This window comes from Lepus europaeus, chromosome 21 (genome assembly GCF_033115175.1).
Source record: "Lepus europaeus isolate LE1 chromosome 21, mLepTim1.pri, whole genome shotgun sequence".
Taxonomy (NCBI): domain Eukaryota; kingdom Metazoa; phylum Chordata; class Mammalia; order Lagomorpha; family Leporidae; genus Lepus; species Lepus europaeus.
Window position 1 is genome coordinate 56,273,218 of NC_084847.1, and position 27,362 is coordinate 56,300,579.

The following is a 27,362-nucleotide window of genomic DNA, read 5'->3' on the forward strand; positions in this document are numbered from 1 at the left end:
TCTTTTTTTGTAGAAGCCAGCTGCTGGCAGTCAAGGCGCATCCACGCAGGGGTGGGGGTGGGGGGGACGGCCTGCTGACGGGCACAAGGCTTTTTGCCCGGGGCTACCCTTCCACTCCCCGGACCCACCTCCAGGCATGTGTCCTCGCCGTGTGGGGACAAAGGCACAGTGATGTGGGAGTGAGGAGGTTCCTCTCTGCAGGATCTGCGGTGCTGAGACGGAGACAATGTGAACGTGTGACGGCGGCCCGGCCACGGGGCGGGCGTGGGGGGTGCTGGGAGTTTCTTGGCTGTGCAGTTGAGAAAGAAAGAAGCCTTCCCGGGCCACAGCAGAGAGCTGGACTGGAAGAGGAGCAACCTGGACTAGAACCCGGTGTCCATATGGGAAGCCAGCGCCGCAGGCGGAGGATTAACCTAGTGTGCCTATGGTGCTGGCCCCTATTTTTTTTTTTTTAATTTTATTTATTTTTTTGACAGGCAGAGTGGACAGTGAGAGAGAGAGACAGAGAGATAGGTCTTCCTTTACCATTGGTTCACCCTCCAATGGCTGCTGCGGCTGGCGTGCTGTGGCTGGCGCACCGCACTGATCCGAAGGCAGGAGCCAGGTGCTTCTCCTGGTCTCCCATGGGGTCCAGGGCCCAAGGACCTGGGCCATCCTCCACTGCCTTCCCGGGCCACAGCAGAGAGCTGGCCTGGAAGAGGGGCAACCGGGATAGAATCCGGTGCGGGATGTGGGCATCCTAACCCATGCCTTCGCCCCGGGCCAAACGTCCACCCTCACTGCTCTGTAGCTAAGTTCCTCCCACATCACGTCATCTTGCACATCACTGACTCTGGGGGCATTTTCTCCATCTTGAACATCTCCAAAGGGGGGTATGCTTTACTGTTGGTCGCCCTCCTGTGCGTTTGTGAATTTGGTCGTGAGTGTTAAATGTCATTTCCACAAAGTTATGTGGGTTGCGGGTACCACGTATAAATAAGCCTAAGATCTAATCCTCTGCCTGTGGCACCAGCACCCCGGGTTCTAGTCCAGGTTGGGGTACCAGTTCTGTCCTGGTTGCTCCTCTTCCAGTCCAGCTCTCTGCTGTGGCCCGGGAGGGCAGTGGAGGATGGCCCAAGTGTTTGGGCCCCTGCACCCCATGGGAGACCAGGATAAGCACCTGGCTCCTGGCTTTGGATTGGCGCAGCGTACCAGCCATAGCGGCCATTTAGGGGGTGAACCAACGGAAGAAGAACTTTCTTTCTGTCTCTCTCACTGTCTAACTCTGCCTGTAAAAATATATAAATTAATTAATAAATAAATAAATAAGCAAGCCAGCCTAAGAGTCCTCTTTCAACAATAATTAAATTAAGTGGTAAGAAGGGGATAACGGGGCAGGTGTGTTGGCACAGCAGGTTAGGTTGCCACTTCCAACACCCACATCTCGTATCGGAGTGTGGGTTCAAGTCCCAGCTACTCTACTTCCTACGCTGCTCCATGTGCCTGGGAGGCAACAGATGATGGTTCAAGCACTTGGGTCCCTGCCACCCATTTGTGACACGTGGGTGGAATCCCTGGCTCCTCGAGTGAACCAGCAGAAGGTCTCTGACTCCCTTTCTCTGTTGCTCAGCCTTTCAAATAAACAAACAAACAAACAAATATTCTTTAGAAAAGAAAAAAGGTGGGGCTGGTGCTGTGGCATAGTAGGTTAAGCATCCACCTGCGGCACTGGCATCCCATATGGGCACCGGTTCAGGTCCTGGCTTCCCCTCTTCTGATCCAGTTGCATGGTGGCCTGGGAAATCAGCAGAAGATGGTCCAAGTGCTTGGGCCCCTGCACCCACATGGAAGACTTGGAAGAAGCTCCAGGCTCCTGGCTTCAGACTGGTAGAGCTCTGGCCATTGCAGCCATTTGGGTGTGAACCAGCAGATGGAAGACCTCTATGTCTCTCCCTCAATCTTTCTCTAACTCTGCCTCTCAAGTAAATAAATAAATAGCTTTTAAAAAAGATTTATTTATTTATTTGAAAGTCAGAGTTACACAGAGAGAAGACAGGCAGAAAGAGATAAAAGAGAAAGAGAGAGAGAGAGAGAGAGAGAGAGAGAGAGAGAGAGAGAGAGAGAGAGAGGTTTTCTACCTGCTGGTTCACTCCCAAATTGGCCGCAATGGCCAGAACTGTGCCAATCTGGAACCAGGAGCCAGGAGCTTCTTCTGGGTCTCCCACGTGGGTGCCGGGGCCCAAGTCCTTGGGCTATCTTCTACTGCTTTCCCAGGCCATAGCAGAGAGCTGGACTGGAAGTGGAACAGCCGGGTCTCAAACCGTCGCCCATATGAGATGCCGGCGCTGCAGGCCAGGGCATTAACCCACTGTGCCACAGCACCGGCTCCAATAAATAAATTTTTTTTTAATGATAAGGAAGAATATGTCATGGTTTTTTGTGTCCAATTATATATATATACATATATATATATATATATATAAAAGATTTATTTATTTATTTGAAAGGCAGAGTTAGAGAAAGAGAGAGAGGGGTCTTCCATCTGCTGGTTCACTCCTCAAGTAGCTGCAACAGCCAGAGGTGAGCCAATTCAAAGCCATGAGCCAGGAACTTCTTACAGGTCTCCCACATGGGTTCAGGGTCCCAAGTACTTGGGCCATCTTCTGCTGCTTTCCCAGGCAAATGAGCAGGAAGCTGGTTGTGAAGTGGAGCTGCCAGGACTTGAACTGTCGCTCATATGGAATGCCTGCATTGCAGATGGTGTCTTAACCCACTAGGCCACAATGCCGGCTCATTTCTGTTTCTTAATGGTAAACAAAACAACAGGGCGTCTTGCAGTGGATGGTGCTTTAGATTTCCTGCGTGTGGTCCTAACTTGCCAGTGAGAATGATGCTGTCCATCTTTATTTAAAACCATGAAAAGGAGAGGGATAGCCGAGGAGTGTGGGGTTTCTTTTTGGGGTGATTAAACTCCTAACTGAATGTGGGGGATGGCTGTACAATTTGGGGAACATACCAAGTACTGGTGGATCATACAACTGAAATGGGTACATGGTATGCAAATGAGGCCTCAATAACACTGACGTGATGCCCTGGCAAGTAAGGAAAGTAGGTTGTCCAGTGCAACACGCAGCATTGCCTTTCTATCCATACGTGCACGGAGGTGTTGGCACAGGAATTGCGCACTGACTGTCGGAGGGCTGGGCTGTTTTTCACAATTCAGTGGCTGTCACTGTTTGCCACAGTGAGCTGAGACTTGCAGGGTCCGGAGGAGCAACGTCTGCTAGGTCGTCCTTACTCCTCCTGCCTGGACTCTGTGCCGTGGCCAAACGCACCTGTCATGGAATATGCCACCAGGACTGCACTGACGTGTACGATGGTGCCGGCCGGCCAGCACACCCGCCGTGCCGCGTGACCGTCACCAACCTCTCATTCCAGAACGTTCTCTTCACCCAACACGGACCCCACATTTGTGCCCCTGCCCCCTCCTCCCCAACCCCTGGCAACAAACGATCTACTGTTCTGTCTCGAGGGATCTGCCTGTACTGGACATTCCATGTGAATGGAAGCTGGGTTTCTATGGGCAGCTGACCATCGACTGTGCATCCTGTGGGATGACAGGCCTTGCTTGTCACTGCAGGGTCTGGGCCATCCCTGGGCACGGACATCCTGAGCAGACCTTGCCACGTGGGTGGGAAGACATGGCAGGGGCCCCATCTCTCTCTCTCTCTCTCTCTCTCTCTCTCTGTCTCTCGGAGGCTCAGGGTCACGTTCAGCCAAATGCAGGCTGTCAGGTACCACCTTCCTCACTCTCCACTCCCCTGCCCCTCCTCCTTCCTCCACCCTCAGAGGACAAGGAAGGCCCTCCTGGTTCAGGTCAGCTCAGCAGGCCACAGATACCCCACCCTGTCTTCCCACTACTTCCTCCATTCAGCTCCGGCCCAAGAGTCACCTGCCCAGCTTTCCTGAGCACCCTCACCCTGCCCAGTGCATCCTCTTTTTTTTTTTTTTTTTGACAGGCAGAGTTAGACAGTGAGACAGAGAGAGGTCTTCCTTCCATTGGTTCACCCCCAAAATGGCCGCTACGGCCGGTGCTGCGCCGATCCGAAGCCAGGAGCCAGGTGCTTCCTCCTGGTCTCCCATCCATTGCATCCTCTTGAGTCGCACTGACCGGTCCATCCGTCTGGTGCCTTCCTCCCGACAGGCCTGTTGGTTGCACCAGATCAGCCTCCTTGTCTATCTTGTTCATGGTCCTTGCCCTGTCCCAGGTCCCTAACCAACGACTGTTCAACGCACGGCATTAGTACCTCTGCGGCCTTCTCTCCTTGTAGCTCCTGTCTCTTCCATGCTATAAATAAATGAAGTCCCTCCTCCCCTGACTCCACACCCCCTTTGCAGCCAGAGCTTCTGCGTTCGCTGTTTTCATCCCATTGCTGTCAGCAGTACGGACCACTCCTCCTGCCACCTGCACCACGGCACGGCGCTGCTCAGACCAGACCCCACACAGTGACCTCCAGATCTGCCTCTCCTCCCCGAGTTCACACCTGAACTTGAGAACTCTGTGAGGGGACTTCGACAGGTGCACAGAGGGAGCAGGCGTCATGCTAACCACAGCTGACGTCAGAGTACCTGGGCTCAATACCCGACTCCAGCTCCCGGCTCCAGCTCCCGGCTCCAGCTTCCTGCCAATGCAGACCCTGGAAGCAGTGGTGGTGGCTCAAGTCACTGGGTCCCTGTCACACACGTGGGAGGCCAGGATTGCATTCCAGGCTTCCTGTTTTAGCCCCAGACTGGTCTGGCTGTTGCAGCATTTTGGGAGCAAACCAGCAGATGGGGGAGTTCTCTCTCTCTGTCTTTCAAATAAAAAAATAAAGCTTGGGGCCGGCGCTGTGGCACAGCAGGTTGATGCCCTGACCTGAAGTGCTGGCATCCCATAAGGGTGCTGGTCCTAGTCCCAGCTGCTCCTCTTCTGATCTGGCTCTCTGCTGCAGCCTGGGAAAGCAGTGGAGGACGGCCCATGTCCTTGGGCCCCTGCGCCCACGTGGGTAACCCGGAGGAAGCCCTGGCTCCTGGCTTCCAATCGGCGCAGCTCCGGCCCTTGTCGCCAATTGGGGAGTGAGCCAGAGGATGGAAGACCTCTCTCTCTCTCTGCCTCTCCTCTCTCTGTGTAACTCTGACTTTCAAATAAATAAATAAATCTCAAAAAAAAAAATAAAGCTCATGCCAAAAGAAATTAAAAGGTAAATTTATTTTGGTGCAAAAAAAATTTGAAATACATGCATGCACACATTTGTCAAAAAGTTCAGGGAAAATACGTACTGCGAAAAAACTATGCATGCATTGCAACCTTCTCGGCACCAAATTCACCTTTTCATTTTCCTATTTCCCCACAAACTTTCTGAAGTCCCCTCGTATAGCCACTGGCCTCCTGGGTGGTCCCACAGGGGGCTGACCGAGGGAGGCTTTCCGGAGAGAAGGGGTGGGCCTGAGCAGAAGCCACGCTCTGTGCACACATGAGTCCCGGCACATCCACACCTCCGTCCCCTGGATTTGATGGCCGAGGTCTGGCTCTGTCCATTCCCAGGTATGGGAAGCAGCAACCAGTAAGTACTCAGTGCTGAGTGCTGAGTGCTCAGTGCTCAGTGCGTGTCTCGGGGCCTGAACCCACAGGGGCCTGCACTGCATTTCCTGCAGGCCCCTGCTGACCTCCGGTCTCCCTCCCAATGGGCAGGGGAGGCTGTGGGGCCAGGAAGCCCTCTCCATGCACCTGCTGTGCAGACGGGGGTTGATGCTTTGGAAGCCAAAGCCAGCGGCAGCCTGGATTCAAAGGCGGATGCCAGCTAGCGGCAAAGATGCTTTATGTAAGAAAGAGGAAAAAATAGTTGCCCCCTCCTGGGGCCTCGGCCACGGTGCGGTTTTGGTGTCAGTTATTACCCAGATGTTCCCAACCTACATCTAAGCGTGAGGCACCATCACGGGGCACTAATGGGTTTTCTATTAAACCGCAGCTACTTCAGGGAGGAAAAACTGGGGCAGGCAGAGTGCAGACGAGAACCTGGGGGCTGGGAGCTGGAAACTGATGCGGGGGGGGGGGGGGGGCTGCACCGAGCCCCATCATCTCCCGAGGCGGTCTTCTTTGGTGATCCGCCTCCAGGTGCTGGGGTGCTTGGTGCATCCGGAATCCACCACTCTCCGTGCCCCTTTGCGGGAAGACGCACCTCGGTGGGCCCGGGCGGCCTGGTGGAGTCCCTGGGTCCCGGCCACGCCTGCATGGCCACCCCGCCCCTGCTGGGGGCTCTGTGTGGACCCACTTCTAACACTGCAGAGGTTAAATAATTAGACTGAGTCTGGGGCCGGCCTTCGCATCCACAGTACGCCCTGCTGTCCCCTGTTCCTGGACACACAGAAGGCTACTCGGTGTGGGTGAAAAAGCACTTCTGCAGAGTGGAGGCGGGGAGACGCTGGTTCTGTTTGCGAGAACAGCAGGGCCTGTTCTGGGCAGAGGGAGGTGGCTACCTCTCATGAGGAGCTGGACACTGGTGATGTTGGGGAGCCAGAGTTGAGTCCTTTGCAGATGAGGGTGTGCGAGTGAGCGTGTGCGCCTGGCCACGGAGGCACAGGGCTGAAAGACCCAGTCGAGGGGACGAGCCAGGATGCATGATGGGGGAAAGGCCCTGGGGTGGTCAGTGCAGAAGGAATAAGAACTGGACTAGGCTTGGGCACCAGAGGAGGCCAGAGTAGATCTCAGACTGGGGCAGTGGGCCGGGAGCCGTTTCTGCTATAGCCCGCTACAACAGGGCTTCCCGGTCCCCCAACCCCCACACCCGGGGGCCAAGCCCCACCATGGGCAGGGCTGGACAGCTCCCCTTCCATACAGGACAGGCCTGCACAATCAGAGGCCCCAGTCACCAGATACTGAGTTTCCAGCTTTAGCACTCACACGGGCCAGAGCCTGAGGCGGGGGTCCGGGGTGTCTGGGCTTCACTGGTTTCTGGTCATCCACATGGGATCACTTTTTTGTTTCATTTGAGTCTCAGCCAAATGAGGGCCTAGGATTCCTGGGTCCACCCCCGCTTCCTGCAGGTTACTCGGGCCCTGGGCTCCTCCTGCAGATGGAAACTTTGGCCATTCCAGGATCTCGACTCCTCATCTTTAGGGTCATCCTAACTTTCCACCTGCAAACCCACAGAACCTGTGTGTGCCAAATGCCTTTGGAAACTTGGGGACCCAAACCTAGGCCGCTCGCCGGATGGCGCTGTAGCCACTGCAGTGCGTACTGCCGGGTTTCTCTGCTCAGCCTTGTATCTGCGACCCTGGTTTTGTGGGCATTTGGGACAGGTGTGGCTCTTTGTAGGATACAGGTAATGAAAAGGAGGATCCGCTGCTACACACAACAGGAATGAAAGTTGCAGATACAAGGCTGAGCAGAGAAACCCGGCAGTACGCACTGCAGTGGCTACAGCGCCATCCTGGGGCCAGTGTTGTGGCTTAGCAGGTTAAGCTGCCGCTCGCGAGGCCTGCATTCCTTTTCAAGTGCCTGGCTACTCCATTTCTGATCCGGCTTCCTGTGAACACGTCTGAGAAGGCAGCAGAAGATGGCCCCAGCGCTTGGGCCCCCGTCACCATGGAGGAGACCCACACGGAGCTCCTGTTTCCTCACTTCCGCCTGCTGTTGTGGCCACTTGCGGAATGACCCAGCAGCTCAGAGAACTCTGCCCCGCCCCACCCCACCCCCCTTCATAACTCTGCCTTTCCAATAAGTAAATAAATACTTAAAAAAAAAAAAAAAAGACATTACTAGGACTCCCCTCCCTGGCTCACTCAACACAACCAGCTGTCATCATCCGATGCTGGACCACGGGGCTACCCAATCCTGTAACCTCAAACCTAAAAAATGTAGAGGCAGCATTCCATATGGACGCCGGTTTTAGTTCTGGCTGCTCCTCTTCTGATCCAGCTCTCTGCTATGGCTTGGGAAAGTAGAAGATGGCCCAAATTCTTGGGACCCTGCACCCGCCTGGAGACCCAGAAGAAGCTCCTGACTCCTGGCTTTGGACCAGTCCAGCTCTGGCCATTGCGGCCCTCTGGGGAGTGAACCAGGGGATGGAAGACTCTCTCTGCCTCTGCCTCTCTCTAACTCTACCTTTCAAATACATAAATAAATATTTTAAAAAATAGATCATTTGGGTGTCCACATTCCATTTTATTTTTAAGATCTACTTATTTATTTGAAAGGTTAGGCCGGCACCGTGGCTTAACAGGCTAATCCTCCACTTTGCAGCGCTGGCACACCGGGTTCTAGTCCCGGTTGGGGCGCCGGATTCTATCCTGGTTGCCCCTCTTCCAGGCCAGCTCTCTGCTATGACCCGGGAAGGCAGTGGAGGATGGCCCAAGTCCTTGGGCCCTGCACCCGCATGGGAGACCAGGAGAAGCACCTGGCTCCTGGCTTTGGATCAGCACGATGCGCCGGCCGCAGCGGCCATTGGAGGGTGAACCAACGGCAAAAAGGAAGGCCTTTCTCTCTGTCTCTCTCTCTCTATCCACTCTGCCTGTCCAAAAAAAAAAAAAAAAGAAAGAAAGGTAGAGTTACAGAGAGGCAGAGGTAGAGAGAGAGAGAGAGGGGGGTCTTCCATCTGCTGGTTTACTCCTTAGATGGCCACAACAGCCAGAATTACGCTGAACCAAAGCCAGGAGCCAGGAGCTTCTTCCGGGGCTCCAATGCAGGTGCAGGGGCCCAAGGACTTGGACCATCTTTTAAAGCTTTCTCAGGCCATGGCAGAGAGCTGGATCAGAAGCGGAGCAGCAGGGACTCTAACCGCTGCCCATATGGGATGCCGACACTTCAAGCAGTAGCTTTACCGGCTATGCCACAGCACCGGCCCCAACTTCCTATTTTGCAGTCCCTGGTTTAAGCCCTGGCTGCAATTCTGATGCAGCTTCCTGCTGATGCAAACCTTGTGAGACAGCAGTGTTGGCTCAAGTAGATGAGCCCCTGCCATTCATCAGGGAGACCCACATTGAGTCTGGCTATTCCAAGTATATGGGGGAGTGAACCAGCTGATGGCAGAGCTCTCTCTCTCTCTCTCTCTCTCTCCCTCCCTCCCTCCCCCCCCTCCCTCCCTCCTTCCCTCCCTCTCTTTCTCTCTCTCTGCCTTTTGAGTCAATAAAATAAATAAAATTTTAAAAAGACCAACATCAAAGAGTTGGTACTGCATACCTGTGTTACATAAAGTTCACCTACAGGCAAAGACAATCTGCAACGATGCGAGTGAGAACACGGTCACCCCGATGGGGAGGCTCCACAGGGAAAGGAATTCTGGGGGAAGGAATTATTCTACGGGCTACATTCTATCATTACCCATATCCTATTGCTCTGCCTCGGGGTCAGGGTGCTGGTTACAAGAATGTGTGCCTGTGGCCGGCGCCGTGGCTCGCTAGGCTAATCCTCCGCCTGCAGCGCCGGCACACCGGGTTCTAGACCAGGTCGGGGAGCCAGATTCTGTCCCAGTTGCCCCTCTTCCTGTCCAGCTCTCTGCTGTGTCCCGGGAGTGCAGTGGAGGATGGCCTAAGTGCTTGGGCCCTGCACTCGCATGGGAGGCCAGGAGAAGCACCCAGCTCCTGCCTTCGGATCAGCGAGATGCGCCAGCCGCGGCGGCCATTGGAGGGTGAACCAACAGCAAAGGAAAACCTTTCTCTCTGTCTCTCTCTCTCACTATCCACTCTGCCTGTCAAAGAAAAAAAAAAAAAAAAAAAGGAATGTGTGCCTGTATATAATGGACTGGGCTGTATCCTGAGGGCACCTTACTATTCAGCTACAAATACCTCAACCAAAACAAAACAAGCAGGGAGCCAGCACCTTGGCACAGCAGGTTAAACTTCCACCGGTAATGCAGCAGCCTACATCGAGTCCTGGCTGCTCCACTTCCCATCCAGGCAGCGGAAGATGGCCCAAGTCCCTGCTTCAGCCTGGCCCAGTCCCAGGCGTGGCGGGTATTTGGGGACTGGACCATTGGATGGGAGATTTCTCTGTTTCTCCCTCTCTGCTTCTCAAATCAATGAATAAAAACATTTCTCAAAAGGGACAATTGCAGGGGCCGGCCCTGTGGCATAGCAGGTGAAAGTCGCCACCTGAAGTGCCAGCATCCCATACGGGCGCCGGTTCAAGTCCCGGCTGCTCCATTTTTTTTTTTTTTTAAGATTTATTTATTTATTTGAAAGTCAGAGTTACACAGAGAGAGGAGAGGCAGAGAGAGAGGTCTTCCATCCACTGGTTTACTCCCCAGATGGCCGCAACGGCCAGAGCCGGGCCAATCTGAAGCCAGGAGCCAGGAGCTTCCTCCAGGTCTCCCACGTGGGTGCAGGGGCCCAAGGACTTGGGCCATCTTCTACATAGCAGAGAGCTGAATCAGAAGAGGAGCAGCCGGGACTAGAACCAGCGCCCATAAGGGATGCCGGTGCTTCAGGCCAGGGTGTTAGCTCGCTGCGCCACAGCGCTGGCCCCTGCTCCACTTCTGATTCAGCTCCCTGCTAGTGGCCTGGGAAAGCAGTGAAAAATATCCCAAGTGTTTGGGCCCCTGCACATGAGTGGGAGACCTGGAAGAAGCTCCTGGTGTTTTTTCGTTTGTTTGTTTTGTTTTGTTTTTTTGTTTTTTGTTTTTGACAGGCAGAGTGGATAGTGAGAGAAAGAGACAGAGAGAAAGGTCTTCCTTTACCATTGGTTCACCGCCCCCTATGGCTGCTGCGGCCAGTGCACTGCGGCCAGTGTACCGCGCTGATCCAAAGCCAGGAGCCAGGTGCTTCTCCTGGTCTCCCATGCGGGTGCAGGGCCCAAGCACTTGGGCCATCCTCCACTGCCTTCCCAGGCCACAGCAGAGAGCTGGCCTGGAAGAGGAGCAACTAGGACAGAATCTGGTGCCCCGACCGGGACTAGAACCCCGGGTGCCAGCACCGCAGGTGGAGGATTAGCCTGGTGAGCTGCGGCGCCGGCCAAAGCTCCTGGTTTTCAACCAGCCCAGCCCTGGCTGTTTCAGCCATTTGGGGTGTGAACCAGTGGATCCAAGACCTCTGTCTCTTTCTCACATTGTCTCTCTGTGTAACTCTTTCAAATAAACAAAATTAAAATCTGGGCTGGTGCTGTGGTGCAGTGGGTTAATGCCCAAGCCTGCAGCACCAACATCCCATATAGGTGCCGGTTTGAGTCCTGGCTGCTCCACTTCTGATCCAGCTCACTGCAAATGAGCCTGGGAAAGCAGTGGAGGATGGCCTGAGTGCTTGGGTCCCTGCTTCCATATGGGAGACCTAGAAGAGGCTCCTGGCTCCTGGCTTTGGACAGGCCCAGTACTAGTTGTTGCAGCCATTTGGGAGTGAATCAGTGGATGGAAGACCTCTCTTTGTCTCTGTAACTCTTTCAAATAAATAAAATAAATCTTTAAAAACATTAAAATTTGGGGCTTGTGCTGTGGCATAGTGGGTAAAGCCGCCACCTGCAGTGCTGGCATTCCCCATATTGGTGCCGGTTAGAGTCGCGGCTGCTCCACTTCCCATCCAGCTCTCTGCTATGGCCTGGGAAAGCAGTAGAAGATGGCCCAGGTCCTTGGGCCCCTGCACCCATGTGGGAGACCCAGAAGAGGCTCCTCGCTCCTGGCTTCGGATTGGCACAGCTCCAGCCATTGCAGCCAGTTGGGGAGTGAACCAGCATATGCAAGACCTCTCTCTCTCTCTCTCTCTCTCTCTCTTTGCCTTTCCTTCTCTCTCTGTGTAACTCTTTCAAATATAAAATAAATCTCTTAAAAAATCAAAATAAGGAAAAACAATTGCCATAAAACAGGGGAACAAAGGCTACAAAATCAGGTACAGCACCTTAACACTCGAGCGTCATACTTGGGATATAACTGTCTCCAGACATTGCCTGGGAGGCAGCAGGTGGGAGCGGAGGCCCCGCCCCTCGAGGGGTCCGCCCCCTCGGGCCCCGCCCCCAGCCCCGCCCCCGCGCCTCACCTTGCGGCTGAACTCCTGGGCCTTGCGCCTGCGCTCTCGGTGCACGGCGTCGGGGCGCTTACGGCCCAGCAGGCGCAGCAGCTCGCGGCCGAGCACGAGGCCCCGGCCGGGGCGTGGGGCCCGCAGGCCGGCAGCGCCGTCGGAGCCGGGGAGCACGCCCAGGCTGGGCGGCACGCGCGGGCAGCGCCGCGCCAGGCGCACGAGGCGCTCGCGGCTCAGGCCGCCCACGGCAAGGCCCTCGAGCTCCAAGATCTGGTCTCCGGGCCGCAGGCCGCCGGCGTGCGCGCTGCTGCCCTCGGCCACCTCCAGGACGAAGCAGGGGCCAGAGCCGCCGAGCCGGAAGCCGAAGTCCTCGGGCCAGCCCAGGTTGGTGGTCGGCATGGCGGCGGCGGCGTGGCTGGAGGGGGCGAGAGAGCGCACGCCTCGGACACGTGCCAGCCCGGGGGTCTCGTTCCCCTCCGCCCGGCTTCACTTCCCCACTTCCGGTCTTCTTCCTGGTCAGCCGGAAGTGTGGCCGAGAAGATGGCGCCCAGGAGGGAGAGGTGTGGCCAGGGAGGTCGGAAAGGCAGTGGAGGCGACGGCTGGGGTTCTGGGCGGGGCAGTGGGATGAGGGCAGGGGTCTGCAGGAAGAGGGAGGGGCTGGGGGCAGGGAGAGCTGGGCCTGCTGCCTGAGTGACCCCCGGGGAGGCCGAAGGCGGATGTGTGGGGAGGGTCTCTGACGTCATCCGCTTATATCTCCACGACGTTGTCGTTAACTCCGGGCTTTGTAACTTATTAAATATCATCTTAATCTTGGTTTTTGGATGTGAAAGACACATGTCCCGTCTTTAAAGTCTTAATTTGAGGGGCAGGCTTTGGCCCAAGGGCTGAGATCCACTTGGGGTGCCCGCATCCCATATCAGGTGCCTGGCTCTGCTTCCGCGCCCCCCTGGAAGACTGAAGGTGCTGGCTCAAGTAATTGGGTGCATCCCACCCGCGAGAGAGACCCAGATTGAGGTCCCAGCTCCTGGCTTGTCTGGCCTAGCCCTGACTGTTGTGGGCATATGGGGAGTGACCTAGTGGATGGAGGGTTGTTCTCTCTCTCTCTGCCCCTCTGCCTTTCAGATAAATAACAAATAATCATTAAAAAAAAAAAAACACCTCTTCTTTCTAGTTCCAGGGGCAGACGTTCGGCACAGCAGTTAAAACATCATTTGGGATACGTGCATCCCATATCCTAGTACCTCGTGCAAGTTCTGGCTCCCACTAGTGTGCACGCTGGGAGACCACACAGGTGACGATGGCTCAAGTGCCACCCCCAGGGGAGACCTAGGTGGAGTTCCCAGTCCCTAGCTTCAGCCTGACTCGGCCCCCACTATCGTGGGCATTTGGGGAGTGAACCAGCACAAGGGAACTCTTGGAGACAGAGTTGTGGCTTCCACGTAAAGGTTTAGTTAGAGTTTCTTGGTATCTTAGCCGATGAAGCCACACCTTTTCCCAGAGGGATGACTTCACTGTGCGACTTCCATAGGGCACTGTGGCTTCCATGGTCTTCCCTTACTGTTTGTTCTACCTAATCGCAAGCTTCCAGTAGCCCAGAATGTCGGAGCAGGAAGCAGTCCCAGAGCCATTTGTACCCCTCGAGGGAGGTAGAAGGATTTTATAAACCTCCCCCAGACCCAAGCAGTGAGGTGTCTCTGCCTTGAGATGGGAGGGTCCTAACCCCAGGACACCCAGCTGGTGAGTTGCAGAGCCAGCCCTCCCTCCCACCCAGGGCTCACTCTGCCTCCCACCCATCTGAGGCAGAGCCCCGGGACCCCTGTCCAGAGGGTTCCTGCCCGTCCGGTCCCCACAGGCCTCTTCCCCCAATATTGAAATGAAGAGACAAGACAGGGTCACCGCTAGGCCAACCCTCCCTGTCTCCCATACCCCCCCCCCCCCATGCCCTGGGCTGCTGGGGGACAGACAGGTGGTTATGCGCTGGCCCTGATAGCAGGAGTGGGCCTTGACCAGGCCTGTCCAACCGCTGCATCCCAGCCTGGGTCTCCTAAAGGGTGCTTGAGTGTCTCAGATGTGACATGGTGGCCTCGGGAGGGGGGAGGGGTCTTTCTCTGGGCTCTCTGGCTATCTGGGACGTTGCAGGTTTGGTGCTGTCCGCAGCCACCCTGCCAGCCGTTCCGAGCTTTGGTGTCTGTGGCACCAGGCGCCGGCATCCAGCCGTGCCTCATGCTCACCCAACTTGGACTTGATGACAGGACTTCCCGGGGACGTGGACTCTTGGCCTCCTTTCTTTGGAGTTGAAGAGTGTTTTTCTCATTGGCAACTGATAAGATCCAGAGTACTAGAAACTTCTAAGCAGAGAGCACGTGCCGGGTCTGTCTTAGCCGTGGTGCGGTGAGCTATTTTGGGTTGTAAGACAATGGCTGCTCTGGGGCTCTGGGTCCTGGTGCTGGGATAGGCTCAGGGAGTGGAGAGGGACTCTTTTCGGAAGAGGCCAGCTGTGAGGGCAAGCGATCGAGGTGTCCAGGGGACACAAGCCCAGCTTGGGGAGGCAAGGACAGGCCGTTCTGGAAACCTCAGCTAGGCCAGCCCGTGAGTGGGTTTGTTTCGAGCAGGGATTCATTACAGGAGCCCGTGGTGGGCCTCTGATGTTGGCGGGGGGTGGGTGTATTCTGGTCGGTGGGTCTGAGGGCTTGCTGACCCTGGCCTGGAGGGTCCCGGCTGCCCCTCAGCTCCCTGTGGAGATTTGGAGACCCGCCCCCAGGAGCCATCCTGCCCACAGCTCCCTCTCCCAGGAACCAGCATGGACCACACACTTCCTGGGACTGGGGAATTGGGGGCGGGGGGAAGGCCCAGAGTTCCGACAGCGCAATGGGCTGGGAGGGAGTCTCCCCAAGTGACACTGCGAGAGCCCGTGCCAGCAGAGGGCACATGTGAGACTGCCTCCCCAAGGCTGGCAGGATCAGCCCCACGCCCACCCCGGGGCCCTCATCCTCATCTGCCAGGCTATGGTGCTGGCACGGGGCACGGACACTCAGGGGCATGTCCCGGGTCGCCTGATGGCCAAGCACGGGGCTCCTGTGGCAGGTGAGGGCACCGCCACACCGTTCGGGGACCTGAAGTCACTTGCTCTACTGCAAGAGAAGCAGTTTCTCTGTACCCAGAGAGGGACTGTCTGGAAAGCTCTCCCTCCACGGCCACACCTGTGCCGGGTGACAAGCCCCCCTGTGCACCCAGCCTGGCCACAGAGGCTGCCAGTCCCCCGACCTCCCACTTCTGAACCCTGTCAAGCCCTCCAGGGTGTCTTCTCCCCACCCACCCAGAGCCCCCAGGCTGGGCTGCTGTCTCTTCCCTCCCCCCTCCTGGGAATGCTGGAACCCAGGCTCCTGACGGGGCTATCTCAGGGAACCATGCGGGATCTCGGTTCCTGCCCGCCTCCCCCATCCCAGGCAGGGGCTGCAGCCCCTCCCCAGCTTTGCTCACCTGCCTTGTTTGCCTGCACTGGCCACGGCGGACGCAGCCTGCGTTCTCATGGAATGCCCACTCACACTCCCCGGTTGCCGGCCGGCCCTTGGCTGCTCAGGGCCTTGGCATCGGTTACGGATGCGCCCGAGGGGACAGCTGGAGTTTCTAAGGCAAAGTGATCCTCTGAGTAACCTGAGAAGGCCCCAGTTACCGCGTAGACCAGCAGGATGGCTGGACACCTTGGCCAGGACCCAGGGCGGCCACCCCTGTTGGATGGTCCTGGGGCTGAGCAGGTGGAGGCTTGTAGGGGTTTGGCCTGGGGCTGGGTCCACCCGGGGGGTCACAGGGCTTGGCAGGCAGGTGCAGGGGGTTCAGCTGGGTTGTTTGGGGTATGGCTGTCACTCGGTTCAGTGGTACCGGTGATGGCAGAGGGGACTGGGGAGACCCACTAGGGTACAGGAGCCAGTCCCCATCAGAGAATAGCACAGTGGGAGCCCCACGGGCTGGCTTCATTGGCAGGAGAAGGGGAGAACCCCCCAAAAAACAGTTTGAATGGGTGGAAGGTGCTGACCTAAGCCATTTCAGAAATGAACGGAAGCTGGGACATTAAGGTGGGAGGAAGTGCAGCCGGCATTGCTGTCTCGTCGGGTTAGCCCCGCAGCCGGAGCGGAGCAAGACAGGCAGCAGGTGGTGCTGGCTCGGGGTGGGGGTGGGGTGGGTGACAGGGCATGCGGTTTCCCTCTGTTGGAGCGGGAGGCTGCAGACCAGCAAAGGGAGGGAAACCAGAATGACCTTGGGGTCGAGTACCGGATGGAAGCGGCAACATCAGTGTCACTACATTGTCGGGGTACTGGAGACACCAGTGCATATAACAGGAATCTTCAGAGACACCCAGGCCCACCTGTGCCTGCTGCTGCCTGCTGCCCCAGCTCAGCCGGCCTGCAAGAAGAGGTGCCCTGGTCATCCTGAGCATGTCCCATGCCCAATACTGGCCGCCGGGAAAATCAACTGATTCTACTGGGCAGGGAATATACAAAATGAAGGTGGGTCATCTTCTAGTGCCATAAGGTAAGGAAATGCTAAACACACACACACATGCGCACACACAAACACACAGTGATGGAGCAAGGAAATGCTAAACACAGACACACACAGTGGTGGAGTAAGGAAATACTAAGCACACACCACACACCAAAAACACAGTGATGGAGTAAGGAAATGCTAAGTACACACACACACAGTGATGGAGTAAGGAAATGCTAAGTACACACACACAGTGATGGGGTAAGGAAATGCTAAGTACACACAGACACAGTGATGGAGTAAGGAAATGCTAAGTACACACACACACACACAGTGATGGAGTAAGGAAATGCTAAGTACACGCACACACAGTGATGGAGTAAGGAAATGCTAAGTACACACCACACACACACAGTGATGGAGTAAGGAAATGCTAAGTACACACACACACAGTGATGGAGTAAGGAAATGCTAAGTACACACACACACAGTGATGGAGTAAGGAAATGCTAAGTACACAGACACACACAGTGATGGAGTAAGGAAATGCTAAGTACACGCACACACAGTGATGGAGTAAGGAAATGCTAAGTACACACACATAGAGTGATGGAGTAAGGAAATGCTAAGTACACACACGCACACAGTGATGGAGTAAGGAAATGCTGAGTACACACACACACACAGTGATGGAGTAAGGAAATGCTAAGTACACACACACACAGTGATGGGGTAAGGAAATGCTAAGTACACACAGACACAGTGATGGAGTAAGGAAATGCTAAGTACACACAGACACAGTGATGGAGTAAGGAAATGCTAAGTACACACACGCACAGTGATGGAGTAAGGAAATGCTAAGTACACACACACACAGTGATGGAGTAAGGAAATGCTAAGTACACACACACACAGTGATGGGGTCAGGATATACTAAGTACACACACACACACAGTGATGGAGTAAGGAAATGCTAAGTACACACACACACACAGTGATGGAGTAAGGAAATGCTAAGTACACACACACACAGTGATGGGGTCAGGATATACTAAGTACACACACACACAGTGATGGAGTAAGGAAATGCTAAGTACACACACACACACAGTGATGGAGCAAGGAAATGCTAAACACAGACACACACAGTGGTGGAGTAAGGAAATACTAAGTACACACACACACACACAGTGATGGAGTAAGGAAATGCTAAGTACACACACACAGTGATGGAGTAAGGAAATGCTAAGTACACACACACACACAGTGATGGGGTAAGGAAATGCTAAGTACACACACACACAGTGATGGAGTAAGGAAATGCTAAGTGCACCACACACACACACGCACACACACACAATCAATGATGGTGCGATCAGAGAGATACCCAAAGGAAAGCCTGGTGGCACCTGCACCCCTTAGTGGAGTTCCTTTTTACGTCCTGGCTACTCCACTTCCTTTCCAGTGCACCTAGGAAGACAGCAGATGGTGGTCCAGGTGCTTGGGTCCCTGCCACCCACGTGAGAGACCTAGATGGAGTTCCTGGCTCCTGGCTGCAGCCTGACCCAGCCTTGGCTGTTGGGCCATTTGGGGAGTGGACCAGCAGATGGACAATTGATCTCTCTGTCTCTATCTCGCTCTCTCACCCTCCCTCTGCTTTTCAAATATTTGAATATTCAAGTACTTTTACATAAATTTTTGAAAAGAGAGAGATTGAGAGAGTTCCCAGTGAGCAAAGCTGGATCATTTTGAGCAACAAAATGAATAACCCAGTATTGGATTATAACCCAGAGTATAAAACAAATACCCAGGGCTGGCGCTGTAGCATAGCGGGTAAAGCTGTTGCCTGCAGTGCCGGCATCCCATATGGGCTCTGGTTCAAGTCTCGACTGCTCCACTTTGATCCAGCTCTCTGCCATGGCCTGGGAAAACAGTAGAAGATGGCCCAAGTGCTGGGCGCCTGCACCCACGTGGGAGACCTGGAAGAAGCTCCTGGCTTCTGGCTCCTGGCTTCGGTCTGGCCCAGCTCTTGCTGTTACAGCCTTTTGTTACAGCTGCGCCAACCCAAAGCCAGGAGCCAGGAGCTTCCTCCCTCCCTCCCCCTTCGTTTCTGCCTCTTTGCCTATCAAATAAAATGAAAATAAACAAATACAATTAAAAATAAACATACCTAGCCCAGCCTCAGTGCCATTACGAGCATCTTGTGACTGATCTGAATGCCAGGAAGCAGCTTTTTGCTTCCTTAAATAACCCACAGAAATAAGACCGCGCACAACACCGACTGGACCCTTGTTATTAGTTGTGTCCCCTCAATTTCACACATTGTCATTTTGACCCCCGAAACCTCACAGTGGGTGGTTTTTTTAAGGTATTTGGAGACGGGTCTTGAAAGAGACAATTAAGGGGACACAAAGTCACACAAGCAGTCCTTAACCCAGTTGGACCGGCGTGCTCAGAAGAAGAGATTAAGACAAAGTGTTGCAAGGGGGCAGGCAGCCACAAGCCAAGGAGAGACCAGCCCTGCCACGCCGTGGTCTCAGACTTCAGCTCCACGCTGTGGGGAGGTAACCTCCCACTGGCAAAGCCACCTGGCCGTGGTACTCTAGGTTTGGCAGCCCTGGCAGACTGATACCTCACCACAGAGCAACTTTACCTGCTCTTCACCAGGATGTGGTGAGAGCCTGGGAAACAAGCCTCTGTGACAGAGAGCAAATGAACACAGACGGGGGTTGATTGGGAAAAGGCAGACGCTGGTTTAAAATTGGCCGGCACCTGGCTCTGTCCCTGCCAAGTCTTGCCAGACACATCCAGAAGAGACAGTCGAACGAGGAGACTGAGCCTTGCAGTCCTGAACTCCGCCCACGTCTCTGCACTGCTCCACACTGTGCCCCTGCTACCTCTGGTGGCGAAGGAGGGGTGGGGGCGGCAGCCTGCAGAGGAGGGGGCCGATCCAGGTAATGGCCCATGCCCAAGACACAGAGCTAAAGTTGGCCAGTGATGCCGTGGCATTTTGAGGGCAGGCTTGGTGATGGCATCGGGCCATGCTGTGCTTCTCACCAGCAGCACACGGTGTGTTAGCGTCGTTGGTGCCAGCTGCTGGGACGAAGACCCTGCAGCCTCCGTGCCTTCATACAATCTGGATTCATTTGTCGCCTGCCTCACAGTGTGTGCTGATCCCGGAGCCCCTTACTAGACATGGCTGCTTGGCTGTTTTTGTCTTCATGCAAGAAAGATGTCAGGCCTGGGACAGAGGGTAGTGGTGAGCCAGGGGGCCAGGTACCCGGCATGGCAGGCAGCTCAGCAAAAGTCTGCAGATACAAGGGATCGGGCTGCAGTTCTTCCTGCCCTTTCCCCAGAGGGTTTGCTCAGTGTGGAGTCGGCAAAATCTTCCCCAGGATTTTATTATCACCCGGTGTTCTCAGGCTGGGCAGAGAGGATTCTCCTAGGGTTCTTTCCTCGGGCCAGGGGGAGGCTGGGACCACCTGTAAAGTTACTGGGGTAAAGTTACTGGGCAGGACTTTGTAGCATAAAAGACTGGGCATCCTTTCCATAGGCACTGTTTTCCTTAGGCCCCATTTCACAGGCACAGGCTAGTTCCCAGCTGTCTAGGTAACGGTGGGGCCTGTCTGTTGAAAAGACAAAGATCTTTTCAGTGTTGAACTTGATGGTTCTGGAAGGGAAAAATAAATTGCAAAGGGTTTTGATTTGCACCATTAGCCACAGGGACTGCTTGCAGGGGGACAGCTATTTTACACCCTGAAAAAGAGTCTGAGCCAGGGGTGGGAGGGGAGACTCTTGAGGTGGGGAGGAGGGGCAGATGGGCTGCCCAGCAGAGCCTGGGTCCCATGGGATCCAAGCCCAGGCCAGTTACGGGCAGGCCGAGGAGACTTCACTTGGCCCAGCTGGCCTTGGAGCTATGTGGACGCCGGTGGCTGCGCTCGCTCCCCTTGGCGCTGCACCGTTCAGAGGGGACCGTCGGGGTGATCCTTGCCAGTTGCCGTAACCATCAGTCTCCCTGCATGGTGTGACCACAGTCTGCACATCCCAGACATCTCCCCCTCCAGCTGCTCCCTTCAAGCTGATGTTCAGAACCCCTTCTGACACCCCAGCGTCAGGGTCTCCTCCTCCAGCCGGCAGGGTTCCGAGGCCTTCCCGGGTGGTTCTGGAAGTCCCTGGCCCTCGCTACCGCATCTGCAGTGTGCTCTACAGAGGAGCTACCCCTGCCTTCCTGGGCAGAACCTGGTGGGCTTATCCACACTCATCCAGGGAGCCGGGACGGGGGCGTGGTGTCTTGCGTTCCCTGGGGGACATTTCGCAGGGTCCACGGGAGACTCAACGCCAGGCCCCTGACACTGGCCTCGCCTGTGTGCACCTGCCTGGGGAGGTTTTTGCACACTCCCCATCCTTGGCTTCCCCGGTCTCGGCCTTCTCTGCCGGCTCTCCGTGAGGCTGCAGAGGCTCAGCCTCTTCTCTCTTTACGCTTCTTCCTAAGGAGTCACATCCGTTCTAGGTGACCTTGCACCAGTGTGGATAAAATTTCCTCGCCCTTCCTTGAAGCTGCACCAGGAGGTGACTGCCAGGAAGGAGTCTAATGGATACGTTTGCCTTTGCGTCTGGAAAACGAAGGTCACCTACCACCCACTGCTGGCACACCCCAGTCCGCCACGTTTTCACTGTGGCCTTGTCATTCACCCTGGGCTTACTCTTTCTTTTTGGCACATTTTTGACACCTTCCTCCCACCCGTCCACGTCCTACAACTTATCAGGTGCCTGCTTATCCACTGCCCAGCATCCAAGCCCTTCACTAGGTTACCCCAGGGCTTCCACCCAGAGTCTGCCGAGCACCCCACAGCCAGGGGGAATCTCAGCACTGCTCCTTGGAATGCTAGGGTAGACCTCCCCACTCTTCCCACATCGGACGTGGACGGGGAGCCGCAGCCCTCCTTTCCCCAGGAGGAAAGCTTGTCTCGGGCTGAATCTGATAGAGTGAGAAGCAAAAAGCCTCCGTCCTTGATGGTGTCATTTTAAGGAAAAGATTTATTTACTTGAAAGGTAGAGTATTCGATGGGGTGTGAGACAGTTGGTCCAGTTGGTCCTCCTGTTGGTCCAGTCCCCAGATGGTCACAGTGAAGGGACCGGGCCTGGGCCAGGCCAAAGCCAGGAGCCAGGAACTCAATCCAGGTCTCTCACGTGGGCAGCAGGGGCCCAAGTACTTGGGCTATCTGCTGCCGCTGCTTTCCCAGATGCATTAACAGGGAGCTGGATCAGAGGTGGCTGCAGCTGGGGGCTCACATGAACACTCCTGTACACCTGCCGCCGGCCACAATGCCGGCCCCTCCATGATGTGGAGCTGCTCAATCAAACCGCTCCTGAAGCCGGGCTCCTCTGTGGTCCTCCCAGTAGCAAGGGTCAAGAAGTCCCCTTTATTGTTTTATCTAGTTAGAGCTAGGCTTCCGGGCAGCGTAAGTAGTCCTGACACCCCAGACGTCCCGCACCAGGAATGCCTCCTGCTCTGTTCTTGCGTGAGCACTAGCACTGTGTCTGATGCTGGAGGACAATACCTAAGGAATGCACATTAGGTGTCTGATCTTAGAGCCTCAAACAGCCCTTGGAGGTACACCGCTTTTTGTCACAGCACCGAAGCTCAGAGGGGCTAAATGACCAGAATTCAGAGGTGGGTGCTGGGCTGGAACCAGGAAGTCTGATCCCTGCACACACGCTCTGAGCCTCTGCCTGCCCTCCCATCCCATCCCGAGTTTCCACTCTGCACCTCTTCCTGGAGAGGCAGTCATATCTGGAACAGAGCTCACTGGGGGTCAAACGTGTCACGGAGAAAGGGAGAGGTCTCCAGGTCACCAACCAGAAACTGCCATTCACTTCCCCCCTCACGGCTCAGAGCACAGCGTCTCCAATACCTCCTCCTTCAGCCTCGCTCTGCGGGGAGACCCGGCCTCTGACAGTGAATGAACTGCGGTGTGGGTGTCCCGTCGGAGAGTGCCGGAGCTGAGCCAACCGACAGGTGCACTGGCTGGGGACTCTTCCAGAGGAGAGTATGGAAATGGAGACTGTGCCCCGACCACGCCAGAACAATGTGGTGCCTGAGCACGGTGCTCTGAGAGCAGTCACAGTTGCAATGCCCAAACGGGGATGGGGAAATGGAAGCCGGGCCCCCGCGCACGGTGCTTCCGAACTGTGCCAGTGGTGACACACTGCCTCCAGCCCCCACCCCCAGCTGGCCAGAGCGACTTCTGTCCTGGCAATGTCCAGGATACGGATTTCCTTCAGGTCTAATTCATCCTCGTTCTTCCATTCATTCATTCAACTCACGTTCACCAAGCATCTACTAGGAGCTGGGTGTTACAGCCCTGGCTAAGGAGATAACAGGAAGCCGGCACAGACCCAGTTCTCGCCTTCCAACAAAAGTACTTTTCTTATATTCCTTTGTATTTTTTAAAGGCCCATTTATTTGAGAAGCAGAGTGCTAAAATAGAGAGGGATGGGGGAAGGAGTGAGGGAGAGAGAGAGAGAGATCTTCCACTTCCATCTCCTGGTTCACTCTCTGAGTGGTTGCAACACCCAGGTCTGGGCCAGGCCAGAGCCAGAGCCAGGAGCGCCATCCAGGTCTCCAATGTGGGTGTAGGGGCCCGAGAGCTTGGGCCATTTACCACTGCCTCCCCAGGAGCATCGGCAGGAAGCAGGGTGGGAAGCAGAGCAGCCAGGACCTGAACAGGTATTCATTCCAGTGCAAATGCCAGCGTCCCAGGCAGCAGCTTAACCCACTGCACCACAGTGCCTACTCTCTTCTTTCTCCATTGCAAAACTTCTCAAGACCAGCAGGTCACTGATGGTAAATGAGCATCCTCTGCTACGTGTGTTGCGAGAGTAGCTACTAAGACCAGTCTCCTGTTTCCAAAGCGTCGCCTCAGCCATTCCCACGGGGACAAGAGATGGTGGTAGGGAGGATGGCTGATGCTGTCAACCGATCCTGCCTCGGGTAAAAAGCCGACACCGCAGGTCCAGTTTCAGGGGCTGCCGGGAAGGCTCGGGAGTGTGTCAAACTGGGATCCTTTGTCACAAGCATCGCTGGGGATACAGCCTTTTCTACCACACTCAAATTAAAATTTTGGTTTTTGGCGTAGTGTGTTTTCTTCCATGGTGTTTATGAAGTAACAGGCATCAGGGCTTGAGTGTGGTGGTTTTGAAGAATAAGAAAAAATAATATGCCAGAAGCCCCTGGGTTCAGGCACTGTCCACCACTCAGAAATTCACCCTGAGAAGATAATTCCATCGAGAAAGTCAAAGCCAAGAATTTCCTCAATGCAAAACTGTTCATAACGTTAAAAAGCAGGAAATGATACAAACGTCCAAAAATAAGTGAATGTCAGGTTCATTGTACTGTACTGAGTAATAAAACTGTCTTGGTCGGTGAACACAGCGTGGTGATAAATGAAGAAGCAAAATTCGAAATGGTCCAAGCCTTTGGGCCCCTGCACCCACGTGGGAGACCTGAAAGAAGCTCCTGGCTCCTGACTTCGGATCGGTGCAGCTCTGGCCGTTGTGGCCATCTGGGGAGTGAACCAGCGGATGGAAGACCTCTCTCTCTGCCTCTGCCTCTGCGTAACTGTCTTTTTTTTTTTTTTTTTTTTTGACAGGCAGAGTGGACAGTGAGAGAGAGAGACGAGAGAAAGGTCTTCCTTTTCCGTTGGTTCACCCTCCAGTGGCTGCTCCGGCAGCGCGCTGTGGCCAGCACACCGTGACGATCTGAAGCCAGGAGCCAGGTGCTTCTCCTGGTCTCCCATGGGGTGCAGGGCCCAAGGACTTGGGCCATCCTCCACTGCCTTCCCGGGCCATAGCAGAGAGCTGGCCTGGGAGAGGGGCAACTGGGATAGAATCCAGCGCCCCAACCGGGACTAGAACCCGGTGTGCTGGCGCCACAAGGCGGAGGATTAGCCTGCTAAGCCACGGCCCCAGCGCAAGTTATAGTTCTTACCACCCATGGTGGAGACCTGGTTAGAGTTCCAGGCTCCTGGCCTCAGCGTGGCCCAGCCTGCGCTGTCAGGGCCATTCGTAGAGTGAACAAGCAGATGGAAGATCTCTCATTCTGTCTTTCCTTTTCTCTCTCTAACTCCGTGTTTCAAATAAATAAATAAATAAATCTTAAGAAACAAACATAGGCTGGCACTGTGGCTCAACAGGCTAATCCTCCACCTTGCGGCGCCGGCACACCGGGTTCTAGTCCCGGTCGGGGCACCGGATTCTGTCCCACTTGCCCCTCTTCCAGGCCAGCTCTCTGCTGTGGCCCGGGAGGGCAGTGGAGGATGGCCCAAGTGCTTGGCCCTGCACCCCATGGGAGACCAGGAGAAGCACCTGGCTCCGGGCTTTGGATCAGCGCAGTGGTGGCCATTTGGGGGGTGAACCAACGGAAGGAAGACCTTTCTCTCTGTCTCTCTCTCACTGTCCACTCTGCCTGTCAAAAAAAAAAAAAGAAAGAAAGAAAGAAAGAAAGAAACAAACAGAAGCGCCGGATTCTGTCCCACTTGCCCCTCTTCCAGGCCAGCTCTCTGCTGTGGCCCGGGAGGGCAGTGGAGGATGGCCCAAGTCCTTGGACCCTGCACCTGCATAGGAGACCAGGAGAAGCACCTGGCTCCGGGCTTTGGATCAGCGCAGTGGTGGCCATTTGGGGGGTGAACCAACGGAAGGAAGACCTTTCTCTCTGTCTCTCTCTCTCACTGTCCACTCTGCCTGTCAAAAAAAAAAAAGAAAGAAAGAAAGAAAGAAACAAACAGAAGCGCCGGATTCTGTCCCACTTGCCCCTCTTCCAGGCCAGCTCTCTGCTGTGGCCCGGGAGGGCAGTGGAGGATGGCCCAAGTCCTTGGACCCTGCACCTGCATAGGAGACCAGGAGAAGCACCTGGCTCCTGGATTCGGATCGGCGCAGTGGTGGCCATTTGGGGGTGAACCAACGGAAGGAAGACCTTTCTCTCTGTCTCACTAACTCTGCCTGTCAAAAGAAAAAAAAAAAAAAACAAACAAAAAAACATGTCCTGCAAAGCCAGCAAATAAGAATAGAAAAAAGGGTATCAGTAAGCAGTTCACAATGGAGGAATGACAAACGGCTAACACACACATGGAGCTCCTCCTCCTCATTAGACATTGGCCACTAGTATTGAGGACAGCACAGCGAAGTAATCAACAGCACCCACTGGTTCTTTATCTGAGAGGCAGACACACACACACACACACACACGGGAGGGGGAGGGACCGAGAGGTTGAGAGACAATGCTCCTATTGGTTGACATCCCAAACGGCCGCACTGGCCTGGACTAGGCCAAGGCTGGAGCCAGGAACTTAGGACACAAGCCAGGTCTCCACGAAGGTAGCAGGAACCCCTTACACGAGCTGTCAACACTGCCTCAGGGTTTGCATTGGCAGGAAGCTGGGGTCGAGAGCCAGAGCCAGGCACTCTCCAGTGTGGAAGACCAAACGCTCGCTCCAAAACTGCCTTAGTCTTCAGCCCAGCTGTCTGGGTCTGAATGTCGGGCTCTGATACTCTCTGGTTCTAAGCCTCAGTTTCCTTATCAATGGCATCATCATCATCCTCAATACCATCCCTACCTTACAAAGTCACTGTAAGGACTAAGTGGTAAGTACTGAAAAATTTTAAAGTGCTTAGAACACTGGGGCTGGCACCGTGGCGTAGTAGGCTAAGCATCCGCCTGTGGTGCCAGCATCCTATATGGACAGCGGTTCAAGTCCTGGATGTTCCATTTTCCATCCAGTTCCCTACTAATGGCCTGGCAAAGCAGAGAAAGATGGCTCGAGTCCTTGGGTCCCTGCACCACTGTGGGGGACCTGGAAGAAGCTCCCGGCTCCTGCCTTCAGACTGCCCCAGCTCCAGCAGTTGTGGCTATTTGGGGAGTGAACCATTAGATGGAAGACCTCTCTCCCTCTCTCTGTCTGTAACTCTACCTTTCAAATCAATAAATAAATCTTTAAAAAAATCACAGCCTGAGACATATTAAGCAATATGTTTGTTGAGTAAACAAATAAATACAATGCCATTTCGTCTATCCTAGTGGTGAATGCTAAAAGAATTAATCCTACTAAATGTTGCCAAGGATTTGAAGAAATGGGTTCTTTCGGATAGCTGTAGCTGACAAGCAATTTAACTGCATTTATTACAGTTTTAAAAACGCCTGTGTACTCTTTGGCCCAGAAATTCTACTGCGTTGTAGCTGCCCTAGAAAAACCCATTTGTGGAATGAAGCTCCTGCAGGTGTTTCCAATGCAACACTGCGGTAACAAAAACTGAAATTCACGTAACTGTTTAGCAACCCAGCAGTTAGCGCTTGCAAACTGGTGGTCCTTGGGCTAAATCTGTCCCACAGGTGTGTTGTGCACGGCCTAAACAGTGTTTTAAAATCTTAAGTTAGCTGTCAATAGTCAAGAACCAGATTTTTATGCTATAAAAATCCAGGCTTCAATTGCTCTTAAAACACTCCAACTCCGTATGCATTGGGTCAAGGTAACAATCCCATGTAGTGGGTAAACAGCAGAACAGGGGACAGCTGTGGCAAAGCTGATAAAGCCGCCCCGACGCCGGCATCCCACGTGGGCGTGGGGTTCGTGTCCTGGCTGCTTCGCTTCAGTCCAGCTCCCTGCTGATGGCCCAGGAAGAAGCCGAAGCTTGGAGCCTGGAACTCAACCCAGAATTCCCACGGAAGGACAGGGACCCACGTATTTTGAGTCATCACCCACTGCCTCCCAGGGGGCTCATTAGCAGGAAGCTGGAGTTGGAAGTGGAGTTCAGACTCAAACTGGGTACTCCACCTTGGGATGTGGGCAGCTCAAGCAGCCATCTTAACCACTGTGCCAAATGCCAGCTCCCTTTTTAAGAAATTTATTTATGGCCGGCACTGT

At 54.8% G+C, this 27,362-nt stretch overlaps 1 protein-coding gene across 1 annotated transcript in view; it reads right to left on the reverse strand.

Moving 5' to 3' along the window:
* Positions 1-12,357, reverse strand: part of GRID2IP (Grid2 interacting protein) — a 38,953-nt gene extending 26,596 nt beyond the window's left edge. Inside the window, exon 1 of the mRNA XM_062179727.1 lies at positions 11,977-12,357. Coding sequence (XP_062035711.1) covers positions 11,977-12,357 — 381 coding nt within the window. The remainder of the gene's footprint in view (positions 1-11,976) is intronic.
* Between the last annotated feature and the right edge of the window lie 15,005 nt (positions 12,358-27,362).